The 20,026-nt window shown below is 45.3% G+C and overlaps 1 protein-coding gene across 1 annotated transcript in view; it reads right to left on the reverse strand.

Annotated features, from left to right (window-relative positions):
* Nucleotides 1-20,026, reverse strand: part of SLC6A11 (solute carrier family 6 member 11) — a 127,993-nt gene that overhangs the window by 28,553 nt on the left and 79,414 nt on the right. Inside the window, exon 7 of the mRNA XM_026016942.2 lies at nucleotides 2,513-2,616. Coding sequence (XP_025872727.2) covers nucleotides 2,513-2,616 — 104 coding nt within the window. The remainder of the gene's footprint in view (nucleotides 1-2,512; nucleotides 2,617-20,026) is intronic.

A 20,026-nucleotide genomic window follows, 5' to 3' on the forward strand; every position in this document is an offset into this window, starting at 1 on the left:
CTACTAGTGAGGTTGGAATGTGCATTCATTTATCTTAGGCACTAATGCCCATGCATTTTCCAGTAGCTGCACAAAAGCAATGCCCCCTAAGAATTAAGACTTTCAGATTCTGACAATTATCTGTGGGCACCCATGTGGTTATTGAGAAACAAATATCCCTTATTGCAAAGTCCCCATATGTCCCAGGGTCTCCTGAGTGATTTCCTCACACCGCAGAAGGACAAAGAAGCACGGAGCAGACCTGAGGTCCCTTCCAGCCTGGTGTCCCACACCCCAGCCCTCAGAGCACCCACACCTTCAAGCAGAAGGGGCTTAGTAGCCTGTGTTCTGAAGTGAGGATTTTCCCCTCCTGGTTTGCTGTATTTCCCATCCCGCTAATTCCTTCCTACAGGGCACCTTCTAGGTGAAAAGCTTATATAACAAGTGCTTTAAAGTTGGCAGAAGCTGAGTTGGGCTTTGAAGACCTCCAAAAGCTATTATGCTGTCAGAAGAGAGGGTACTAATTTACTCTCTCTGAGTTGGGAAGACCTGCTTTCAGAACAATTTGGAAATGGAAGTAAAACAGGCGTTTGGATTTTGCAACATCACCTAGGGGATTTGCCTTCTGCTGCTGCTGGGAGGGGAAAAACCTGCCTACTGGATGGGACAGCAGAATGGATCTGTGGCAGCCAGCATATTTTACCCACATGCTTGGTGGGGAAGACAGTAGCCACTGTCTCAGGACACAGCCTGAAGATAGGGCAGTCTTGGACAAATTCCTGTGAGCTACAGTTGTTGAAAAAGAAGTGGCCATCTGTTAGTGAGGAATATGGGTGCAGGAACCAGAAAGGCCTGGGTTCAAAGCCATGTTCCACCACAGGTCATGTGAACATGAGCAAGTGACCTACTCGGGCCTCAGTTTCCTCATCTATATAACAGATGGCTCCTTCCTTGCTTCCTGACACATCAGTCAGCACTGTATTAGGCTTGAGGGATGGTGGGGAACAAGAAGACCCAGCCTGTGTCCTCATGGAATGGACAGCCAAGCAGTGACCAAGTGATTTCTGCAGTGCCCTGCACAGAGGGCTCGTGCTAAATGCTGGCTGCTGATGTGGTGACACATCCTTCTCTAACATCCCAGGGGATCACGCTCAACCCAGTCCAGAGGACTGCTGTGCTATTGTCCCTGTCCATGGTTACTATTTTGTATTGTGCCTGACACAGCACCTCCACCCTGTGAATGCCAGGAAGGTAGAAAGGATCTTATGGACAACCTGGCATGGTCAACCAACTCTCCAGCATCCTTCTGTGCAGGCCTATACAATACCACTCTGCCCATGGGCCCCCAGGAACAACAGAACCTGCTGTCTAATGGCACATTGGATTCCACGATGGATTTTCCTTACAGCACCTGCCCACTGTCACTTCCGCTGCAGTGCCTCAGTTTCCCCAACTTGTGCCAATCCTGTGTGTAGCTCCTAAGGCACTGATTCTGGTGTTTCATGTTCAGCAGACACACAATGCACATGGTTTAAGCGAATGGATTAATAAAGTGATCACAAAGCTAGCTTTCAGAGAGTTGTGGCAGAGTCCTGGAATGGAAGCCGGGAGACCTCAGCCAGAGTCCAGGCTCTACTGTGTGTAACTGGGGAGCCAACTCCATGAGTCTTTCTTTCCCCATCTCAATGATGGGGATATTATGGGAGGAACTTTATCATTGCTAAAAGTTCTTTCAAATGCATGATCTCACTGGAGCCACACAGTGGTGTGGTTATTAGGTACAAGTCCCCTGCAGAGCTACTTATTTTGACCAGGCCCTGGATCAGGGGTGCAGAGATCTCAGCAAACAGACCACTGGCCTAGAGGTAGAGTCCAGGGTGCCAATTTCACTTGTACCATGCCCTGCTAGGTGACATTGGATGGGTTCTTGGCCCTCAGTGGGTCACAGCCTCATAGTAGAAATCAGGCTGCAGGCATGAGAGGCCTGACAGCCTCAGGCTCACCTCCCAACACGGACACTTTCCCTCCCTGTGCTGGGAGTAGCCACACGCAGGCGGCCAGGGAGGAAGGCTGAGGGGTAAGATGGGGCACTGGCCATACTCCAGATTGGACAGGAGAGAGCCCTCCAATCAAGTGAGAAGGAGCAAGAAGCAGGTTTCTGAACAGAAGACAGAAGAACAAAGCCTTCACTGTCAGAAGCCCTGGGTTCAAGTCTCGATTTTGCCACTGATGAGCTATGTGACCGTGGGCAAATCACTTATCTGCCTTGGGATAAATTTGTACCATACAGGGTGGGATGGAGGCCCAAATAAGATTCCTGGAGCGGATTTGTTTTCAGCCTGCAATGCACTCTGATCACATTCATTATTTTTCTAGCTTCTCAGATAGCCCATTCTTTGACCCTAGGGCAGGGAGAGGCTAAGAAGCAAGCCATCTGTCTTGCCCTGGCTCTACATGGGGGGAAGACAAATGCGAACTAGCTGGCAGCATGAAGGGGTTTGGTGGAGAGCTGGCAGGGCCATGAAATGCTCACCTGTAGCAGTTGTTGTTATAATTGTTATAACTTCCCAAAGCCGTCAGACAACCCAGGCAGATGGCATAGGAGAAAAAGATCTGCGTCCCAGCATCTACCCAGACCTGCAGGAAGGTACAGAGAAGTCAGCATAAAGAGAAGTCAGATGAGCTGCTGCCCTATTCTCTGAAATCCCCCATCCACACCTTATGCTCCACAAAATCTAGACAAAGCAAAAATCAAACTTCTAATCCTCTCAGGAATGTGTTTTAGGAGTTCTATTATTGGGGACTACTTCATTAAATATAAATGTCCTTAATTCCAGAATTTTCCAGAGGTTCACTGAACAGCAAGAGTTTGGATGTTTTAGGGCCCTGCTCCAGCTATATGACCTTGGAAAAGCTACTTAACCTCTCTGAGGCTTAGTCTCCTCATCTGCCAACTGGGGAGTGACCGTCCCTCTCAGGACTCTTAAGAGGATTCATGCAATATGGGATGGAAGCTCCTGGGACCCAGCTCATAAGCTAAGTCAGAGTTAAGCCAAAATGAGTGACTTCTTATCTTTGTGATTAAGATTACCATGAGTAAACAGTCCTAGGATTCTGCTCATGGGGCAAATATTTGCATAGCTTACCTAAGCATAAGAGGTGGCAGGGGAGGGATGGGGGGGCACCTGTATCTTTCATCTTTCAAAATAGATGCATTTTAGGCTTCCTGTGTGGTACATAAGGGAAACTACTTTCTTAGTCTTCAGGTTCCTCTCTGACAAAAACTGCTGTTGACAGCATGACACACACATACCAGGAATTATGATGGCTTCTTTAGCACTTTTCCCCAGGCTCTCTCTAAGCCCAGCTCCAAGAAAAATTCATAGCCAAAGCTAAATGCAGCCGATGAAACTGATGCTTGAGAATCAAGTGCCATCTAGAGAGCAAGGCTTAGTACTAAATACAATTACTGGCTAACACACATACATATATTCATTCATTCATAAAGGTTTTATTGATTTATTCATAAGAGACATAGGAAGAGGGAGAAGCAGGCTCTCTGTGGGGAGCCCGATGTGGGACTCCATCCCAGGACCCCAGGATCATGACCTGAGCTAAAGGCAGACACCCAACCACTGAGCCACCCAGGTGCTCCCGGCTAACATTTATTGGGCACTTGTTATGTGCCAGGCACTGGTGCTGAGCTCTTGTGTATTATGATACTTGAATATTCACAACAACTCTACGTGGTAAGAAATATTATTCGCCTCCTTTTACAGCTGAGGAAACTGAGAAACAGAAAGGTTGAGTAACTTGTTCAAGACTCACAGCTGGGAATGGCAAAGTCAAGTCCATGGATACTGGCCTTTAGAGATAGATGGTTAACCAATCCCAGAATTTCAGAAATCCTCTGGGGTAATGTACCATCCAAAACAAGCCTCTCTTCCGAGTACTCCTGATAGAATAGTTTGTTTGGTTACTGCTAGTGACAGGAAACTCACTATACCCTTATGTGGCCCCTTCTTATTTGGAGAGTTCTGACCATTAGAACATTTCTGAAAATGAGAGGAAATCCCTCTTCCCTGAAGGCATTCCTCATTCTGAGGCCATCCAGACCACACCTCCCTCTTCTTTGTGGTAGCACGTTAGAGATTTGGAGAAAGCACCGGTGCCCTGTGGATCCTAGAACTCTTCCATCTTGAGGCAAAATAACTCTTACTTCCTTTCTCAGGAATTTGATTACAACAGTACAGGTCACTCTACCCTGGGTTTGCTTGAGTTTGTTCAATCATTCAACAAATACTTATTAAAATTGAGCATCATAATGCTGCTTCCCAAGCTAAGAAATGAATACATTTTTCTCCCCTCACTGGAGCATCTTGGAACTGAATGAAGAACTTAAATAGAGCTTTTTCATGAAGTGTGTGTGTGTGTGTGTGTGTGTGTGTGTGTGTGTGTGTGTAGAGCAGGGATGGCAGCAGAGCAGAGTGGATTGAGACAGGAGGAGGAGGAAATAGAAAGACGGAATACAAAAAGCTTTTTTAAAAAATGTTACCACAAAGAGGAATTGGGAGATAGGTAGTGGAAGGGTAATTTAGGGAGAAATTTTTTTTTAAATGGTAGAAACTTGAGGATGCCTAAATGTTGGTAGGAAAAGTCCAGTGCAGACAAAAGTGTTATAGATTTAGGAGAGAAAGGTATGCATTTTCAAGTCCTTGTATTCTGCCTCAGTTTCCCCATTTGCTACCTCAGTGGATTCTCTTTACTCCAATCCAGGGTAGTGACCTATACCAGGTACTCAAATCCCCAAGAGGAGGAAAATAGAGGTATTTTGCCTGGAGAAGGGAGAGCTCTAGTGTCTAAGGGCCCTGGTGCCTCTTCTGAATCTCTGATCTAAGACCAGGAGTAAATCATCAGTAAATCACAGGAGAAGTAAAACACAGTAGAGATGCTGCCCCAGGAAACAGAAGACCAGATCACAGGAGCAACCTACCAGGATGCTTGGCACTCAGTTGAGAACTGCTCCTCAAGACCCTCATTCTTGCCAGAAATGCCTCTGCAAATTAAAATGTCCCTCCTCCCAGACCCTTCACTGTCCTCTGACTGTCCAAGCCAGAGTGAGAAAAACGACCAGACTTGTGGGAAATCTGACTGCTCCATTGTGACTGGGCCCTGTGTCAATTGGTTCCTTCACTCAGTTCCTTCACCTAAAACAAGCCCTCTGTGAAAACACCAAGAGCTTTCTATCCACACATCACAAAGATGTGACCCCCTCAAAGAATGATTTTCACTTGTGGCAATTTTCCTTAAAGTCTGCTCATTGAGCACATCAACACTAAAACAGACAACTGGTTTTGCCCACCCAGCATCCATCTCCCCTTGTCAGCTAATAGTATCCTAATTTTCTTTTGGGAAACCACCTCTTTTCCACAGGGAGGTAGCTTTAGGGGTGGTCACATGACCCAGGCCTAGCCAATCAAAGCATTTCTCTTGGCCAGAGTGATTGGTTCAGGGATGAACACAGGATGCAAGCCAAGCCAATGAAACTTAATCCTGGGACTTTTACTGGAGCTACTGCAAATAGGACACATCTTTTTCTTCTGGAGATGCTAAGCTTGTAATTACTGAGGATCATCACTGACTATGAGAGAAGAGCCTGTCTGAGAACAAAAACAATGCAGAGGAAAGCAGAATCTAGAGCAAAGAAAGACTGATATTGGTGTAATGACTTGAGTACCTGGATCCAGCCATACCTGAAATGAGACCTACCCTAGAACAGTTCAATTTCAGAGGCCTATAAATTCCTCGTTTTCTTAAGTCAATTTGAATTGCATTGCTGTCACTTCAAACTCAAGGAATTCTGACTAGTGTTAACATTAATTTCTTAGAAAAACCCAGGGGCTGTAAGCCTAAATCCTTCAATCAATCCTGAATTACTGATGAACCAGAATTTATTGAGTGCCTTTTGTATGCAGAACCCTGTGCCAGAATCTGAAAATACTACTATATGATTATTTATAGCACTGCATCTCTGTCTGTAGGTGAGATAAGGTGAAACATTCAGAGGACAAGGTAGCCAGTACCTAGGAGTGCTTGATGAAGGGGACAACTAACTTGTGCTAGAGCAATCAGAGAAGGCTGTCTGGATGGAGGCACACCTTTATGGACTGGAGAAATGATGAGAGAGGACATCTTGTGTCTGGAGATTCATAGGAGAGGGGGATGTGTTCTCAAATTATTTTTCTTTCTTGTTCTCCTACCACTACGGTAAAAAAAAACAAAAACAAAAACAAAAACAAAAAAACACAAAAAACACACCTGTCATTGTATTCTGATGGTTAGCATTAAATCAATACTTCCTTACAATACCTTTAGTCCTCCCCCTTTGTGACACCAAGGGTTGGTTCCCAACTATAAGGAATAGTGAAATTAGCCAGCAATCTCAGTTTCTTTTCCTTCCCTTTCCTCTAGTACCTTAATTAGAAGAAATACTCATTTATTTACAGTTGACATGTAAAGGCATTATGTGAACTTACTCTATTTTTCATATATACACTTCCTTCTTTCCCAATTTTTTAAAAGATTATATTTATTCATGAGAGAGGCAGAGACATAGGCAAGGGGAGAAGCAGGCCTACAGGGAGCCTGATGTGGAATTGGATCCCAGGACACTGGGATCACGACCTGGGCCAAAGGCAGATGCTCAACCACTGAGCCACCCAGGTGTCCCCCTTCTTTCCAAATTTTTAATACTTGTTTATATCTGCATGATCAGAATGTACAACCATTACATATTATATATAATCTATCTGACAGCCACTGTTTAGTGTGAGTTCTATGGGTGACTATAAATTTAATGCTCCCTCCCAGCCCTTATGTTAATACTTCAGTCAGTTTGATGGTCTGTAGCTTGCTTTCCAGTAAATCCCTTAGGCAAGTCTCACAGGAAATAATATTTCCTGGCTTCTTGCATGTTCATAATAGTTGACCAATGGCTTTTGTATTTGAACATCACTTTGGCTGTATAGAATTTCCTTGGTTGTCTTTTCCTTAGTATCTTAAATATCTTGCTTAGTTGTCTCCTGACACTGTATACTGCTGTAGAAAAGTCTGGTACCATTCTTACTCACTCTTTTTGTCTGAATGACCAAGAGGTTTTCTTCTTTTCTCTTTAATGTTTGGTCATTTTGATTAGAATAGGTCTTAATGTTGATCACTCTGGGTTGATTTTCCCAGGCTTGTGGTGTACTTCTTCAAGATACAAGTCAAGTCTCCACTTTGATTTCAGGGAAAAAACATCTCTGAATTAATGTTTTAGGTATTTGTTTTCTTCCCCTGCTTCACATTTCTTCTTTGGGGGCTCATTTTTATGTTGCATCTTCTTTGTATACCTTTTATTATCACTTTTCCTTTCAGCCTTTAACTGATCTTATTTCTTTATAAAGAAGATTTTATTTATTTATTTATTCATGAGAGACACAGAGAAAGAGCAGAGACATAGGCAGAGGAAGAAGCAGGAACCCTGTGGGGAGCTCAATGAGGGACTCCATCCCAGGACCCCGGGATCAGGACCCGAGCCAAAGACAGATGCTCAACGGCTGAGCCACCTACGTGCCCCAATAATCTCATTTCTATCTGACTTTATTTTTAATTTTCCTCCTTTCTGTCCCCTATTTACCTCATATTACCTGTTATGTCTACTCATCTCCTTATTCCTTCTATTTAGTTATTCCTCCTGAAACGTTCTGCCTTTCTTAAGCTGTCCTTTGGTCAGCTTTATTTTCAAATCTTTTTATCTCACAAATTTATCTATGCTATTATTTTATCACATCTGTTGGTTCTTCATTTCTTTAAGTTTGTTTTGAAATACTAAGTTTCAGTATTCATCTGTTTTGTGGTCCTGTCTGGAATGCATACATTATCTATAGGAATACTGTTATGCTCAGTATTCTTTTTCTTTTAATAGCTTTGTATGGGTTTTGACATGATCTTTTTCTGCTGTTCATGTGTAGGTCAGACACATTTTCCTAACCTCTTAACAAGGAGGTTTTCTTGTGGAGGAATGGGGGCGACCAGGGTAGACTTTCTAACCTCACAGTTCTAGGGTTATCTCTTCTGTTACTATAAAAAGTCTTGAAAACTATGACAGTATATTCTGAAATTATTGTTCCCTTCCTCTATTCTTTATTTTTTTAAAGATTTTATTTATTTGAGAGAGAGACAGAGAGAGAGAGAGAGAGAGAGACAGACAGACAGACAGACAGCAGGAGCAGAGGACCAGAGAGAGAGAGGGAGAAGCAGGCTCCCCACTGAGCAGGGAGCCTGCTTAATCTGGGACTTGATCTCAGGACCCCAGGGTCATGACCTGAGCTGAAGGCAGATGCTTACCTGACTGAGCCACCCAGGCACCCCTCCTTCTCCAATTCTTATCCAAAATTTCTCTTTTTGTTTCCTCTAGTGTCTCCATCCTGTTCAATTTGGATTCTGCTTCCAGTGATTTCACTCCAGTATGGGGTTCTCCCTTGCTATGGAGCTTCAGCTGCTTGGTCCCTAGAGTTCCCAGGTCCCAGACCTGTGCCTGAGCTTCCTGCACCTCTCCCACTTGCACCAATAACTTGGGGCCCACAAATATCCTTCCTAATTTTGGCTGACATTCTAAGAAAGCTCTGCCAAGCTTCCTTTCCTAGAGTCCTCTCCTTCTAGGGGTGAAAATATGTTAGAGATTTGTGGATTTCCTGGCTCTCAGACTTCCAATTTCCCTTTGTCTTCATCTTCATCTCATGTCACAAAGCTGACATCATGTAGATGTTATTGGTATCAGCATTTGGCTCAACCTGTTCACATTTTGTGGCTCATGCAATCATCCAATTATGGATTTTTGTTTTGCTTTGTTTTACTATCCTGGTTTTCCTTTGAATGAAGAGATTCTGGAAACTTTTTTAAAGTTCTTTTTTCCCCTCTGTTGCCATCTTGTCTCCTTGGTTCTCAAGAAATGTTCAGGGGGCAGATGAAACTAGATTGGTGTTGACTGGAAGTGAGGGAAAAATATCCAGGGTTGAGCAATTTGGTAAATGGGGTGTAACAGTAGAAAATGAGCTGTTTTTTTTTTAAAGGAAGGATGGTGGTATAAAGTGGGGAAATGGAGAAGCATAGTTTTGGACAAGGCAAACTTGAGTCTTCTAAGTGATAAGTGTAGGAGACAGGTGGAAAGTCAAGGGCTAAATACTGCAGCCTGGGCTGGAGACACAGATCTGAAGTCATCAATATTTTAGCATTACCTTTTCATCTCCTTGACTCCAGATCCAAACCTTTCCCCACTGGCTTTTTCTATTTTCTACATGTGGAAAACTCAGTTTGATAAAACTTCTCTGCTTAGACATATGCTCACCAGGCATTCAAGAATCAAGAATCTTCAGGGTTAGATTTCTTGAAAAAGTCTCATGAAGAAGCATGATGTATCTTTGCATAGAGTCTGTATCATTAGACTCCTTCACAGACTTGCATAACTGAGGTGTGTCTATGTTCTTAAATGTATGCCTGTTACTGTAAAAATGCAACAGGGCTCCAGTTGTCAGCTTTTCTCCTCATCAGGGAAGGAATCAATTAACTTACCAGGGAGCTGCTATATTTGTTAAGATAATTACTGCTGGGCTATGCAGGAATAAACAATAAACCCCCAAATCTCAATGGCTTAGCACAACAAAAGTTTATTTATTTATTTTTTTTGCCCACAAAAAGCCAGACACAAATTGTGAAGGGCCTCTCTTTAACCCAGCTTAGCAATACAAGACCTCCCACCTTATGATACTTCTATGTCGATGCATCTTCTGAGGCAAAGGAACAGAGCCACCAGAGGTTTGCTTGGGAAGTTTTAAGAGCTAGACCAGGTTGTTGTGTATATCAATTCTGCTCACATATAACTGGCCAGAACCAAGTTGCATGGTCCCAACCTAAAAGCACGAAGTCTGGGAAATGCAGTCTTCTAACTTACCAGGAAGAGAAAAGGAAATGGTGATCTGGTTGGTGAGCGCACAGCATTATCTCTGCTACAGGCATTATCCCAAGTCTATTTCCCTACTTCTCTCTTTAACTAGGAATCCGACAAGCATTTGAGATCAAACACGATCATGGTGGCTACTGGAATAACTCAATTAAATGGGAAAAGAGAGGCTAATAAAACAGACTGGCAACATTCATGAACCCTTCCATCAGTTTGGTGATGCCTTCACAAGTGGAAAAGAAAACTTAAGTTGATGTTTGTTGAAAATCTACCTCATACTCAAGACCTTCACAGACATGATCTCATCATTTATATAACCATCTCAGTAAGGTAAATACTATTTCTCTATTTTTATAGAAGAAGAAATGAATCCATACAAGGCCAAACAGCTAATGAGGGAGAGAACCCATAGTACTCTGGCTCCACATTTAATAGAGAAAAGCCAGGGCCTCCTGGTATGCTGAGTAGGGTCTGGAGTCTCAGCTAGGATTTAAACAGCTCTGTGGCAAACAGGACAAAGGCAACCCCACCTCAATGAAAGGAAGACCAGGCAACTGAGTTCCATTGACCAGCATCTTCCAGGATATTACAAAGGGGGCAGCTCAGTGGAGAAAGGGTTTCCTTTTCTCAACACAATTTAAAGGGAAAATAATCTCCACAAAACAAACCCTAAGGAAGCTGGGTCAGTAGCTGAGGAACGGATCACTCCCCATGTTCTACAGCAATGAATGGGGGGCGTTCTGGCAGCGTGAACGAGGGCGGTGCACATTCAGAGGTCTGGAGAACAGATTTGCATGGGAACAGGGGAGCAGAGCCCCTTTAGAAGAGAGGTGGTCCCGCCCTCTAGCTCTGGGGCAACCTTGTCCCTTTCATGGTTCCAATGAGCCCTGGTGCATAGTAGGTGCAGAAAGTAATGGATCAGAGTGGAATCAGCCTTCCCAACTAGATCCTGAGGGCCCAGCATCGGGCTGCACAGAGTAGGTCCTCAATGATATTAGCTGGGAGGAGCAAAGAAGGATGGATAGACAAGGACAGATTTTTCCCTACTCACACTCAGAAGCTACATTTATCATGATAGATGCTCAGTATTGGCTGCCCTAGTCTACATGGAGATCGCTTTATACTTTGCAAAGCACCTGCTTATGTTCTGGGACCCATAGCCGCCTTGAGGTGGGCATAATTATCTCCAGGTTAGAGACAGCTGTGTGCAGGGGCAGACACATACTTGGCCTCTCCCCACATTCACACCTCGGCCATACATGTAGAATGTCTTACCTCTTACGAGTTTGGGAGTGAAAGCTTTGTGTCTTTTTCTCACCTCTTGGAGAGAAAAGACTTCTCCAACTCAGGCAGAATCAAGGAGAGGATCATTGCACATATGTGGTTAGCATCTCCCTCTTTTTCTCTAACATGCAAAAGGTTAAAAAGATAATGTGTGTGAAACAGATATTCAACACAGTGCCTAGCTCTTGGAGGGCACTGAAGAAGTGCTCAGAAACCTAGCTGTGAGCTCTAACAAACAGTAGGTGTTTAGTCAACATTAATTCTCCCCAGGATTCAAAAATCTGGAAGAAATAAGTGCCTCTTCCCTTTTTCCCTATAATAAACACACCATGTGCCAGGCACAGTACCAGGAGCTCCTGCCCTCAGGAAGCTCACGTTCTAGCAGAAGAGACAGACCAGACAGCAAAGCAGAGAAGAAGAAACACCACATCTGGTGGAGAGGAGCAAGCAGGGACTATGGAAGATGAGGCTTCAGAGCAGCTGGGCCCATGGCCCCTGCTCAGTGAAGGCATAGCTGCTGCCCTGGGAGACTGAGAGGGGACAGGAGCTAACAGCCTCTGTTTCAATGGTGTCTAGTGCAGCACGGACTATGGAAAGAAGCTCCTCTAGAAATGTGCTTTCAGGTCTACAAAGAGAGCCATCCATTTGAACAGAAGGGCAGTACCTCTGCACATCATCAAAGCTGATGCCAGCAGGCGGGCCTGGTATGTCCATCTCTGTGTCCTGGGGTTGGTGTTATTTGTGCCACTGACACTCTGAGGTCTCTGACAAATGCAGCATTAACCCATCCTGCCACTAGTAAGAGGAGGTGGTATGATGACAGTGATGCCAATATTCATGGCTCCAGCTCATCTCTATTAGCGCCCATAACATACAAGGGGCTGTTCTAAGCCCTTTACGAGTATTAGACTCACTGCTGAAGTTAGTGCAATTACTGTCCCTTTTATATAGATGAAAAAACTAATGCTCATAAAGATAAAGTCACTTGTCCATTTAGCTTTGGAACGATGTATACACTGGCTATTGGGTGAGGAGTTAGCCTAAGGGACAAATGAGCCTCTGGAACCTGGGAGATCTCCCTCTGGGAGATCATGCCAAAGGTTTCCGTCAGGTGCCTGATTCCAAGCCTTGCTAGGGCTTAATGGAAAAGGTGTGAGCTTTGGGAATCAGGCACTCATGTTGGAGCCTTGCTTGTCCACTTACCTGCTGTACAACCCTGGGCAAGTGACTTTACCTCTCTGAACTTCAACTTCTTTGTCCGTGAAAGATACAGTGAGTATAAGGGACATAGTGGGGTACCTGGTAAGATTCCCTTAATCTGATTTCTTTCAGGGCTAATACTTCTCAACTATAACATGAAAACAAGCTCCTGCCTCTTTTCCACCATCCCAGCCCCTCTAGACCAGGTGAACCAGTCAGATTTCCTAGAGCCCCAAATACTGCAGCCACCATCACAAATATAGACTCTTATTTTCAGGGCCTGGTACATGGACACAACAATGAGGGGCAGAAGGAGCCAACATCTCATCACTCCCAGACTCCTTGCTGTCCCAACGCCAGGCCAAGAAGATACGTGAAAACCACCAGACCCAACAGCACATGCAGCATTTGGCTTTTGGATCCAAGTAGCCAGAACAGGGGCTTGGTGGCCCTCCTGGGGCTCACAACCCACAGCCCTTTGTTTCTTTAACATTTTCTTTTCATACAGACAACCACACACAGACACACAAACACATACACAACACAACTTTTGTAAGCAAAGCCTTCGATTGAGGCTAAAACATAACTTATATGGCCCGGCAGAAAATAGCTGAGTTAAGCTCTTTCTTTTCTCCTTTTATATTGGTAAAGATTCTCAAAAGATTAAAAGTAGGTTAGGAGAATAATACAACAGCTGTGTTTCCAGTGTGTACCTGACAACGGCTTTTGTAGAAGTGAATAATTACATGAAAATCACTTCCTTCCCACCTCTTTCTCAGCCCCCTCTGGGTTGCTAGGCGCCCTCTCTCCTTCTTTCGGCTAATGCCACATACAGAAGCTGATGAATACAGTATGGCCATTATGAGGGAAGGGAGTCGGGAGGGAGAAGGATTCAAATGCTCCCTCCCTGGTGGATTCAATGGTGGGGAGAGGGCTTTGGGGGAGTCCACTCTGGATATATTTAAATGCTAATGCACTGGGCAGGCGGGCAGGGCCAGTGGGAACAGTGGTGGGAAGGGGCAGAAGCTCTTGGCCTAGAAGCCCCACTGGAAATATGTTCTGCAGCCTCTGGCTTTGGAGCCAAGCACTTCCCTGGGCAGCCGGCCCCGGGGGCTGACTGGGGCCCTGCCAACAGCCCTGCCAGTAAAGTGTCATTGGGCTGAAGGGTTGCACTGCGGGCGGTGAGGAGCGGTTCATTTCTGCGGGGGGAGCCTGGGTGTGTAGGCTAACCCTGGTGGCCCTTTTGTGTGGAACAGGGAGCAGGGTCACTGTGGCTGGGTCTCTGCCCAGAGGCTGGACAGCCATGTCCCAGTCACAGAACACTGAGGGAATGGATGGGTTGTTGTTGGCAGTAGGCAAATGGCAATGACCTCCATGCCCTATGTGTTAGAATCCAGAGGCCTGTGCATGTCTATGCCTTAATCCATCACATGAGACCACTGAACCCCATTTTACCAAATGGCTAAACAGAGGAGGTTCTGAGAGGTAGAAAGTATGAGCAAGACCTGAAGATAGCACGTGCCCTGCCCTGAGCTATTCTCAGGACTGTCCATGCACCCTCAGGGGGTTGCATTTTAGGCCAACAGTGTTCCTCCAAGGGGATGCAACTAGCATTTTAGACAGGACAAATCACTGTGCAAAATGTCCTGTTCACTGCAGGGGGGTTAGCTTCACTGCCTCCCACTCTCTCAGTGCTAGAGGTAGCCCCAGTCATAGCAGAAACCAGAATCAGACTCCAATGTGTTTCTAATGATCCTATCTAGCCCTGGTTGAGAATCACTGAGGCAGGAGGAATCTGAAGTGGCATCGGTGGTGAGGCTACAGAACCCAAATCCCATCACTGAGAGCACAAGGCCAGGGACTTCTGGGCCAAACCAGACATCAGTTCCAACCAAGCCCCAAACTCGCACATTCTCCTGTGTCAGCTGAGCAAGCAGCCAAGATGAAGTCTCATCATCTCCTGCCATAACCACTTCTCTCCTTTAATAATCATGAAGCTGGTTCAAGGCAGAGAGCCAGGGAAAGAAAGGACATGCCAGGATGCTCTATTCCCTGGGAGAGCCAAATGGCCACATATACTCCGGTCTGTAGAAAGGGCTCCCTTGGGGGGGAAAGTGATAAAGAAAACAGCCACAGTTGGTGAAGGCAGCTACCTCTGCATCTGAACCAGAGACAAAGAAGTAAATACATTTAGTTACAGCATTATATGGTTTATTGTCTGTCTCCTCCAACTAGAACAGAGGTTCTATGAGAGTAGGAACTTTCATTTATTTTTTCATTAATGCATCCCTAGCACTTCGCACATTGCCTGGCACATGATAAACATTCAAAAATATGTGCTGAAAGCCCACAGCTTTCTAGAGTCTCCAAAACATTATTCAAGGCTTATTGTAGAGTCCTAGCTACCAGGCCAGGTAGACAATATGCTGGACTGACAGGGTCAGGACATCTGGTTCCAATTGATAGTTCCTGTATGTTCTCCCTAAAATTCTTTCTCCTGGCCTCAGTTTACTAATCTGACAAATAAGGAAACTAGACTGTAATGGAGATGAAAAATATGTGGCACACATATCCCATTCCCAATTCCTGCCCATAGCAGACATTGCTAATCAATTTCACTCCTGTTCCTTCTCATGGCAGACATTGTTAATCAATCCCACTCCAATTCCTGCCCATGGTAGACACTGTTAATCAATAACACCCCCGCCCCCCACCCCCACATTCCTCTCATGGTAAATAAAGACTGATTGCTAATCATTCACAACATGCTCTTACCCTTTGTCCAGCTGTGGTAAAGAATTCACCACCAGTCAGAGTTAGTAAGTGAGCTAAAAACTGAAAGTTATTCTTCTAGCCCTGATGTCCCAGGCTTATATAGCAAGGATATGTTTTAGGGTCAGTTGAGATTCATTTTCCTTGGGGTGTTTTAACTTTCCAGTCTTAAAAGCCCAGGAAGATACTGTGACACCACAGTTGAAGCTCCCGTTCCACTCTAGGAACAAACCCCAAGTCAAACACAGGAGCAGAGAGTCTTTATAAAGGGAAGAGGGGAATGATGCCACACTCATGGAGATAGATATTTTCAGTGGTTTTTCAGCACTTGTCCTGGCTTGGAGGCTGGAAGGACAAGGAGAGGTGTTCTAATAGTGGTGCAAATGGTATCAGCAAAGGCCTAGGGGCAAAGATAAGAAAGATCTAGGGGAAGTTGCCCAGCAGAAATACTTCTAAGCCAAGGAAAAGATGTAGACAGGGAATGGAAACCACTTTCCCAGACCCAGTGGATTCATAGAGCTGGTATTTCGTTCATCACGATATGTTTGGCTGAAAGCTGCTCTGACTTTGAGTGGGGAAAATGCCTATGGAAGCCATAGGGTTGAAGCAGGAAGTTGCTACTCACTCCCTCCACGGGAAACAGAATTCTGACAGTGAAAGGGAAAGCACTCAAATTCCTGCCCTGAAGAGCCTCCTGGAGGGGGATCCAAGGTGTCGAGGGTGTGGGGATAGTTACAGCAGCAGCAAAGCATTGTCCCTGGCTGAGAGCTCCAGCTCTAGGATGAGCTTCCTTTTGCTAAGTAGTTAGGGGTACCATGAGGAAATTCTTGCACTGCATTGGAAATTAGGGCAGAAATCTGTGAGGTTTTCTACTGCTAAGAAACTTAACAGTCAATCCCCTCCACAACACTTTCTGAGCATCACTTACCTGCCAGGGGTGGGGAATATACAAATAATTAAGACCCCCTATTCCCTGCTCAAGAGCTTGCAATCCAGCAAGTGAATGGAGAAAAGAATTCAGACAAGCACCTTTCCTGGTCTAAGGTATCAGACAGATCTGGATAAGTGCCAGTTCTCCTGGGTGAACCTCAGGGAAGCTACTTCTTTGAAACTCAATTTCCTCATGGGTACTATGGTGATAACAACAGCTCCAAGGTTCCAACTTTGTTTTGGACACAAGACAAGACAATGCGTGTAGAGCACACGCTGGCACCTGGCTCACAGTAAATGCTGCATCCAGTGGGAGGGGCTGAGTGGTCAGAGAGGGGTCATTACTTTGGGTCATTCTTGAGAAAGAATCTTTGAAGAGTCTGAGAAGCCAAGTACGTGTGTCCCAGGAGGAGAAGTAGAAGAAAAATCAGCTATTCTAGACTGGCTGCAGAGCCCTGGCCTTCTCTCCACCCTGGAGTGACTGCTCCCAGGAGGGGCCAGGCCTACTCCCAAGCTCACACCTCTTCTCCTGGGCCCTGAGAGGGGAACTGGGCTCTGTAGGCTTTGCTTAGGACCTCTTCCTCTCTCTGGGACCACACCTGGGGGGCAGCATCAATAGCGAGAACAGAGGGGAAACAGAGGTGAGTGTATTCTTTTCTATCATCTTGGCAGCAGAAAACCATGCCTCCAGATCCTCAAGTGCCTCATTCTCTTTGCTGGGGAACTACAAGGCTGATATTATCTCAGTCCTTTCAACAATGCTTTGAGCCAGGCATTATGATTTTCTCTATTTACAGATGGGGAAAATGAAGCCCAGACAGGCTGTGGAAGTAGCCCTTGATCACCTAGCTAGTAAGTGGAAGATTCAAACCCAGAGCCCTCCTTTTAAACCTCCCAGGAGACTGCCACCATCTCAACCAAGAGGAGAGTGCCCAGGATGACTGGCCTCACAGGCCCAAAGTCCAGATAGATTTGGTGCCTGATATGCAGTGACCTGCCCACATCCACTCACATACTCTTCTCCTTCCACCTCCCTGCATCCTTGTCAAACTTCACAGCCCCATGGCCCTCTGATGCATACTGCCTCTCCTCTGCTTATCTGAATAGAGATGACAGCTTTAAACAATGCCAGATCCTTGGGAATCTTGGCACCCAGAGAGCTCAGGGCAGAGGGCAGAAGCAGGTCCAGGTCCTGCTGGTCCAGGTGATGGAGTGAGATAGCAATCACAGTGGCATGGCAGTCTGCCTTCTGCCTATAGACTGACACCACCTTCCTGACTACAGCAAGGTCTTAGATGGCGAGAACACACAAGAGATGGCTAACCTCACAGACGGACTAACGGGAGATATGAACAGGCTGCCACAACACTCCCTCTCAAATGATGCTTCATGACTGTTGCCTTGACTCTGGGTCAAGCTGCCATGAGTAAGGGGCTGCCCTCATTCCTCATGCTTCCCTTAGCAACTTCTGCAGGCCACTGGCTTAAGAAGCAAAAGCAAGGGGATCCCTGGGTGGCTCAGTGATTTAGCGCCTGCCTTTGGCCCAGGGCGTGATCCTGGAGTCCCGGGATCAAGTCCTGCATCGGGCTCCCGGCATGGAGCCTGCTTCTCCCTCTGCCTGTGTCTCTGCTTTTCTCTCTCTCTCTCTCTCTCTCTCTCTCTCTCTCTCTCTCTCTCTCTGTCTATCATGAATAAATAAATAAAATCTTTAAAAAAAAAAAGAAGCAAAAGCAAGAATGATCATTTCAAAGATAAGTCAAACATGAATGCTGAAGTGTTTAGGGGGTAAAGTGTGCTGATGTCTGCAACTTACTCCAAAATGTATCAAAAAAGAAATTAAATAGATGGATGCATAGAAGGCTTGGAGAGGCCTGTGATGAAGCAGACACAGCAAAATATTGATGGAAGAATCTAGGTGGTGGGTACGTGGGTGGTCCCCATGCAGGCAGAACCAACAAGATGACAGAGGGGAGGCTCCCGTGTCAGCAGCGGAACTGGTGGGCTCATGGAAATGAGTCATATCCACAAATTAGGGAGGGAAATGTTTCTCAGAGATGCCTCAGTGAGAAGACATATGCTATGTGGCCAGTAACTCACATCAGGAAGGGGTAAACAGAGGCAATCCCTTTGCTGCCCAGGAGATGATCAGGAGCCCAACCCAGTGTCAGCCCCCTGCCAGAAAACATGGGGGTTTCCTGAGATTCCTCTGCTCTCCTCCTCAATGATTGCAAACACTCTGGAATTCCTTAAATCATCCAACTGCAATTAAGGGATTTATCTGAGTTCTTAAATATCATTTTCAGCCACAATTCTCTTCCGGATGAGGTGGAATAACTTTCCAGGTTTTGTGGGGGAAGGAGGAAAAATGGACAAGAATGAACCAGTCCCCAGTCACCTATGCACGACTGTATAGATTCATTTTACATTTCGCTCACTAAGAAGCTGATGCTTGTACTTTATTTTCCTTTCTTTCTTAGAGAGAACCCTTTCTTTCTTTCCCACTGTGTCTTCTCCACTTTGTGTCCTATTCTGAGGGGTAAGCAGTTATCATGGCATGCCCTGTTCCAGGCACAAGCAAAGCACTGGGATGATGACCACATTCTATATAAGCTTTTAGTGAGCATTTGCTATGTGCTGGGTCATAGGGAAGCCCCCACCATGGGAGAGGTACAGTTGAATAAGATGTTGTTCACGTTCTGGAAGGATAGTCTTAGATGATGATCAAGTGTAGTTTGGATGATCTCTCCAAGGATGTGAAGCACATACTTGCTTAGAATGATGTTCATCTGACCCTGTCCCCTTACTTAGTCTTATGGCCTGGAGAAATTTTAATGTACTATCATCCATAACTTTGGAGGCATGTAAATGACTTACAACATAAAAACATTCACACGATAGCAGATAAATCATCTCAAATCTCTAGGTCTCATTTTCACAAAGGATATTTTAAAGAATAATTCCAGGGCTCTGCCACCTTTTATTAATCAGACACATACAACTGCTAATAGGATCTTCCTATTGGCATGACATAGCCCATGGGAATGAGTCATAAGGGAGAAAAGAAAAGTAAAGGGCTACCGGTAATGCGAAGATTGAAAACCAGTGATTTTCTTGATACCCTAATTTTATGGCTGAAGGAATGGTGGCACAAGGAGGGATGATGTCTTTCCAAGGTCAGTGGCAGAGCTGGGTACCCTGATTCTGAGCGTGGGAGTTTCCCACTGTGCAACACTGCCTTCTTGGGGCAGGGGAGAGCAGGAAATGCAAGGGCCAAGGCACTTACAACATTGGAGGCAGAGCCTGCCAAACTAGTGCCTGCTAGCCACTGGTGTTTGGAACATCTCTAAGGCTCTAATCAAGGAGACAGAGCTATGTTTGACCTCTTTGTGAACATTATGCAGGACTCAACGCTTGCCCTGCAGGGCTTTCCAGTGTTTGGTTTGCATATGAGATGTGAGGGAAGTGGAACATGAGATTCACACACCAGTGAGTTTTCACAGAGAAGAATGTCAAATGTCACAGTCCCAGCAAACTAAGATGTATCAAAGTCTTGTCATCTTACTGCTTACAGACAGAAGAGATCCTTGCTTTCCTTGCTCCAATCTGTGCTGGGTCAGAAATCATCAGAACACATTGCAAAGCAGCCTTTTTCCTAACTAAGGAAGAGTTGAAGGAGGCAGTCATAGCATCTTAATTATGAGAACTACAAGCACCTCTCTGCAAGCCTTGTGTTTCTCAGGGCTCCGTCGTACATATTAACCTGTTTGTTACTCCAGACAGTCATCAGAGGGCAGGGCTTATTAAGATAGAAGCCCAGACATGTTAGTGATTTGTCCAAGGTCATAAAACTAGGGAGTCAGG

The sequence above is a fragment of the Vulpes vulpes genome, chromosome 9 (assembly GCF_048418805.1).
Source record: "Vulpes vulpes isolate BD-2025 chromosome 9, VulVul3, whole genome shotgun sequence".
Lineage (NCBI taxonomy): Eukaryota > Metazoa > Chordata > Mammalia > Carnivora > Canidae > Vulpes > Vulpes vulpes.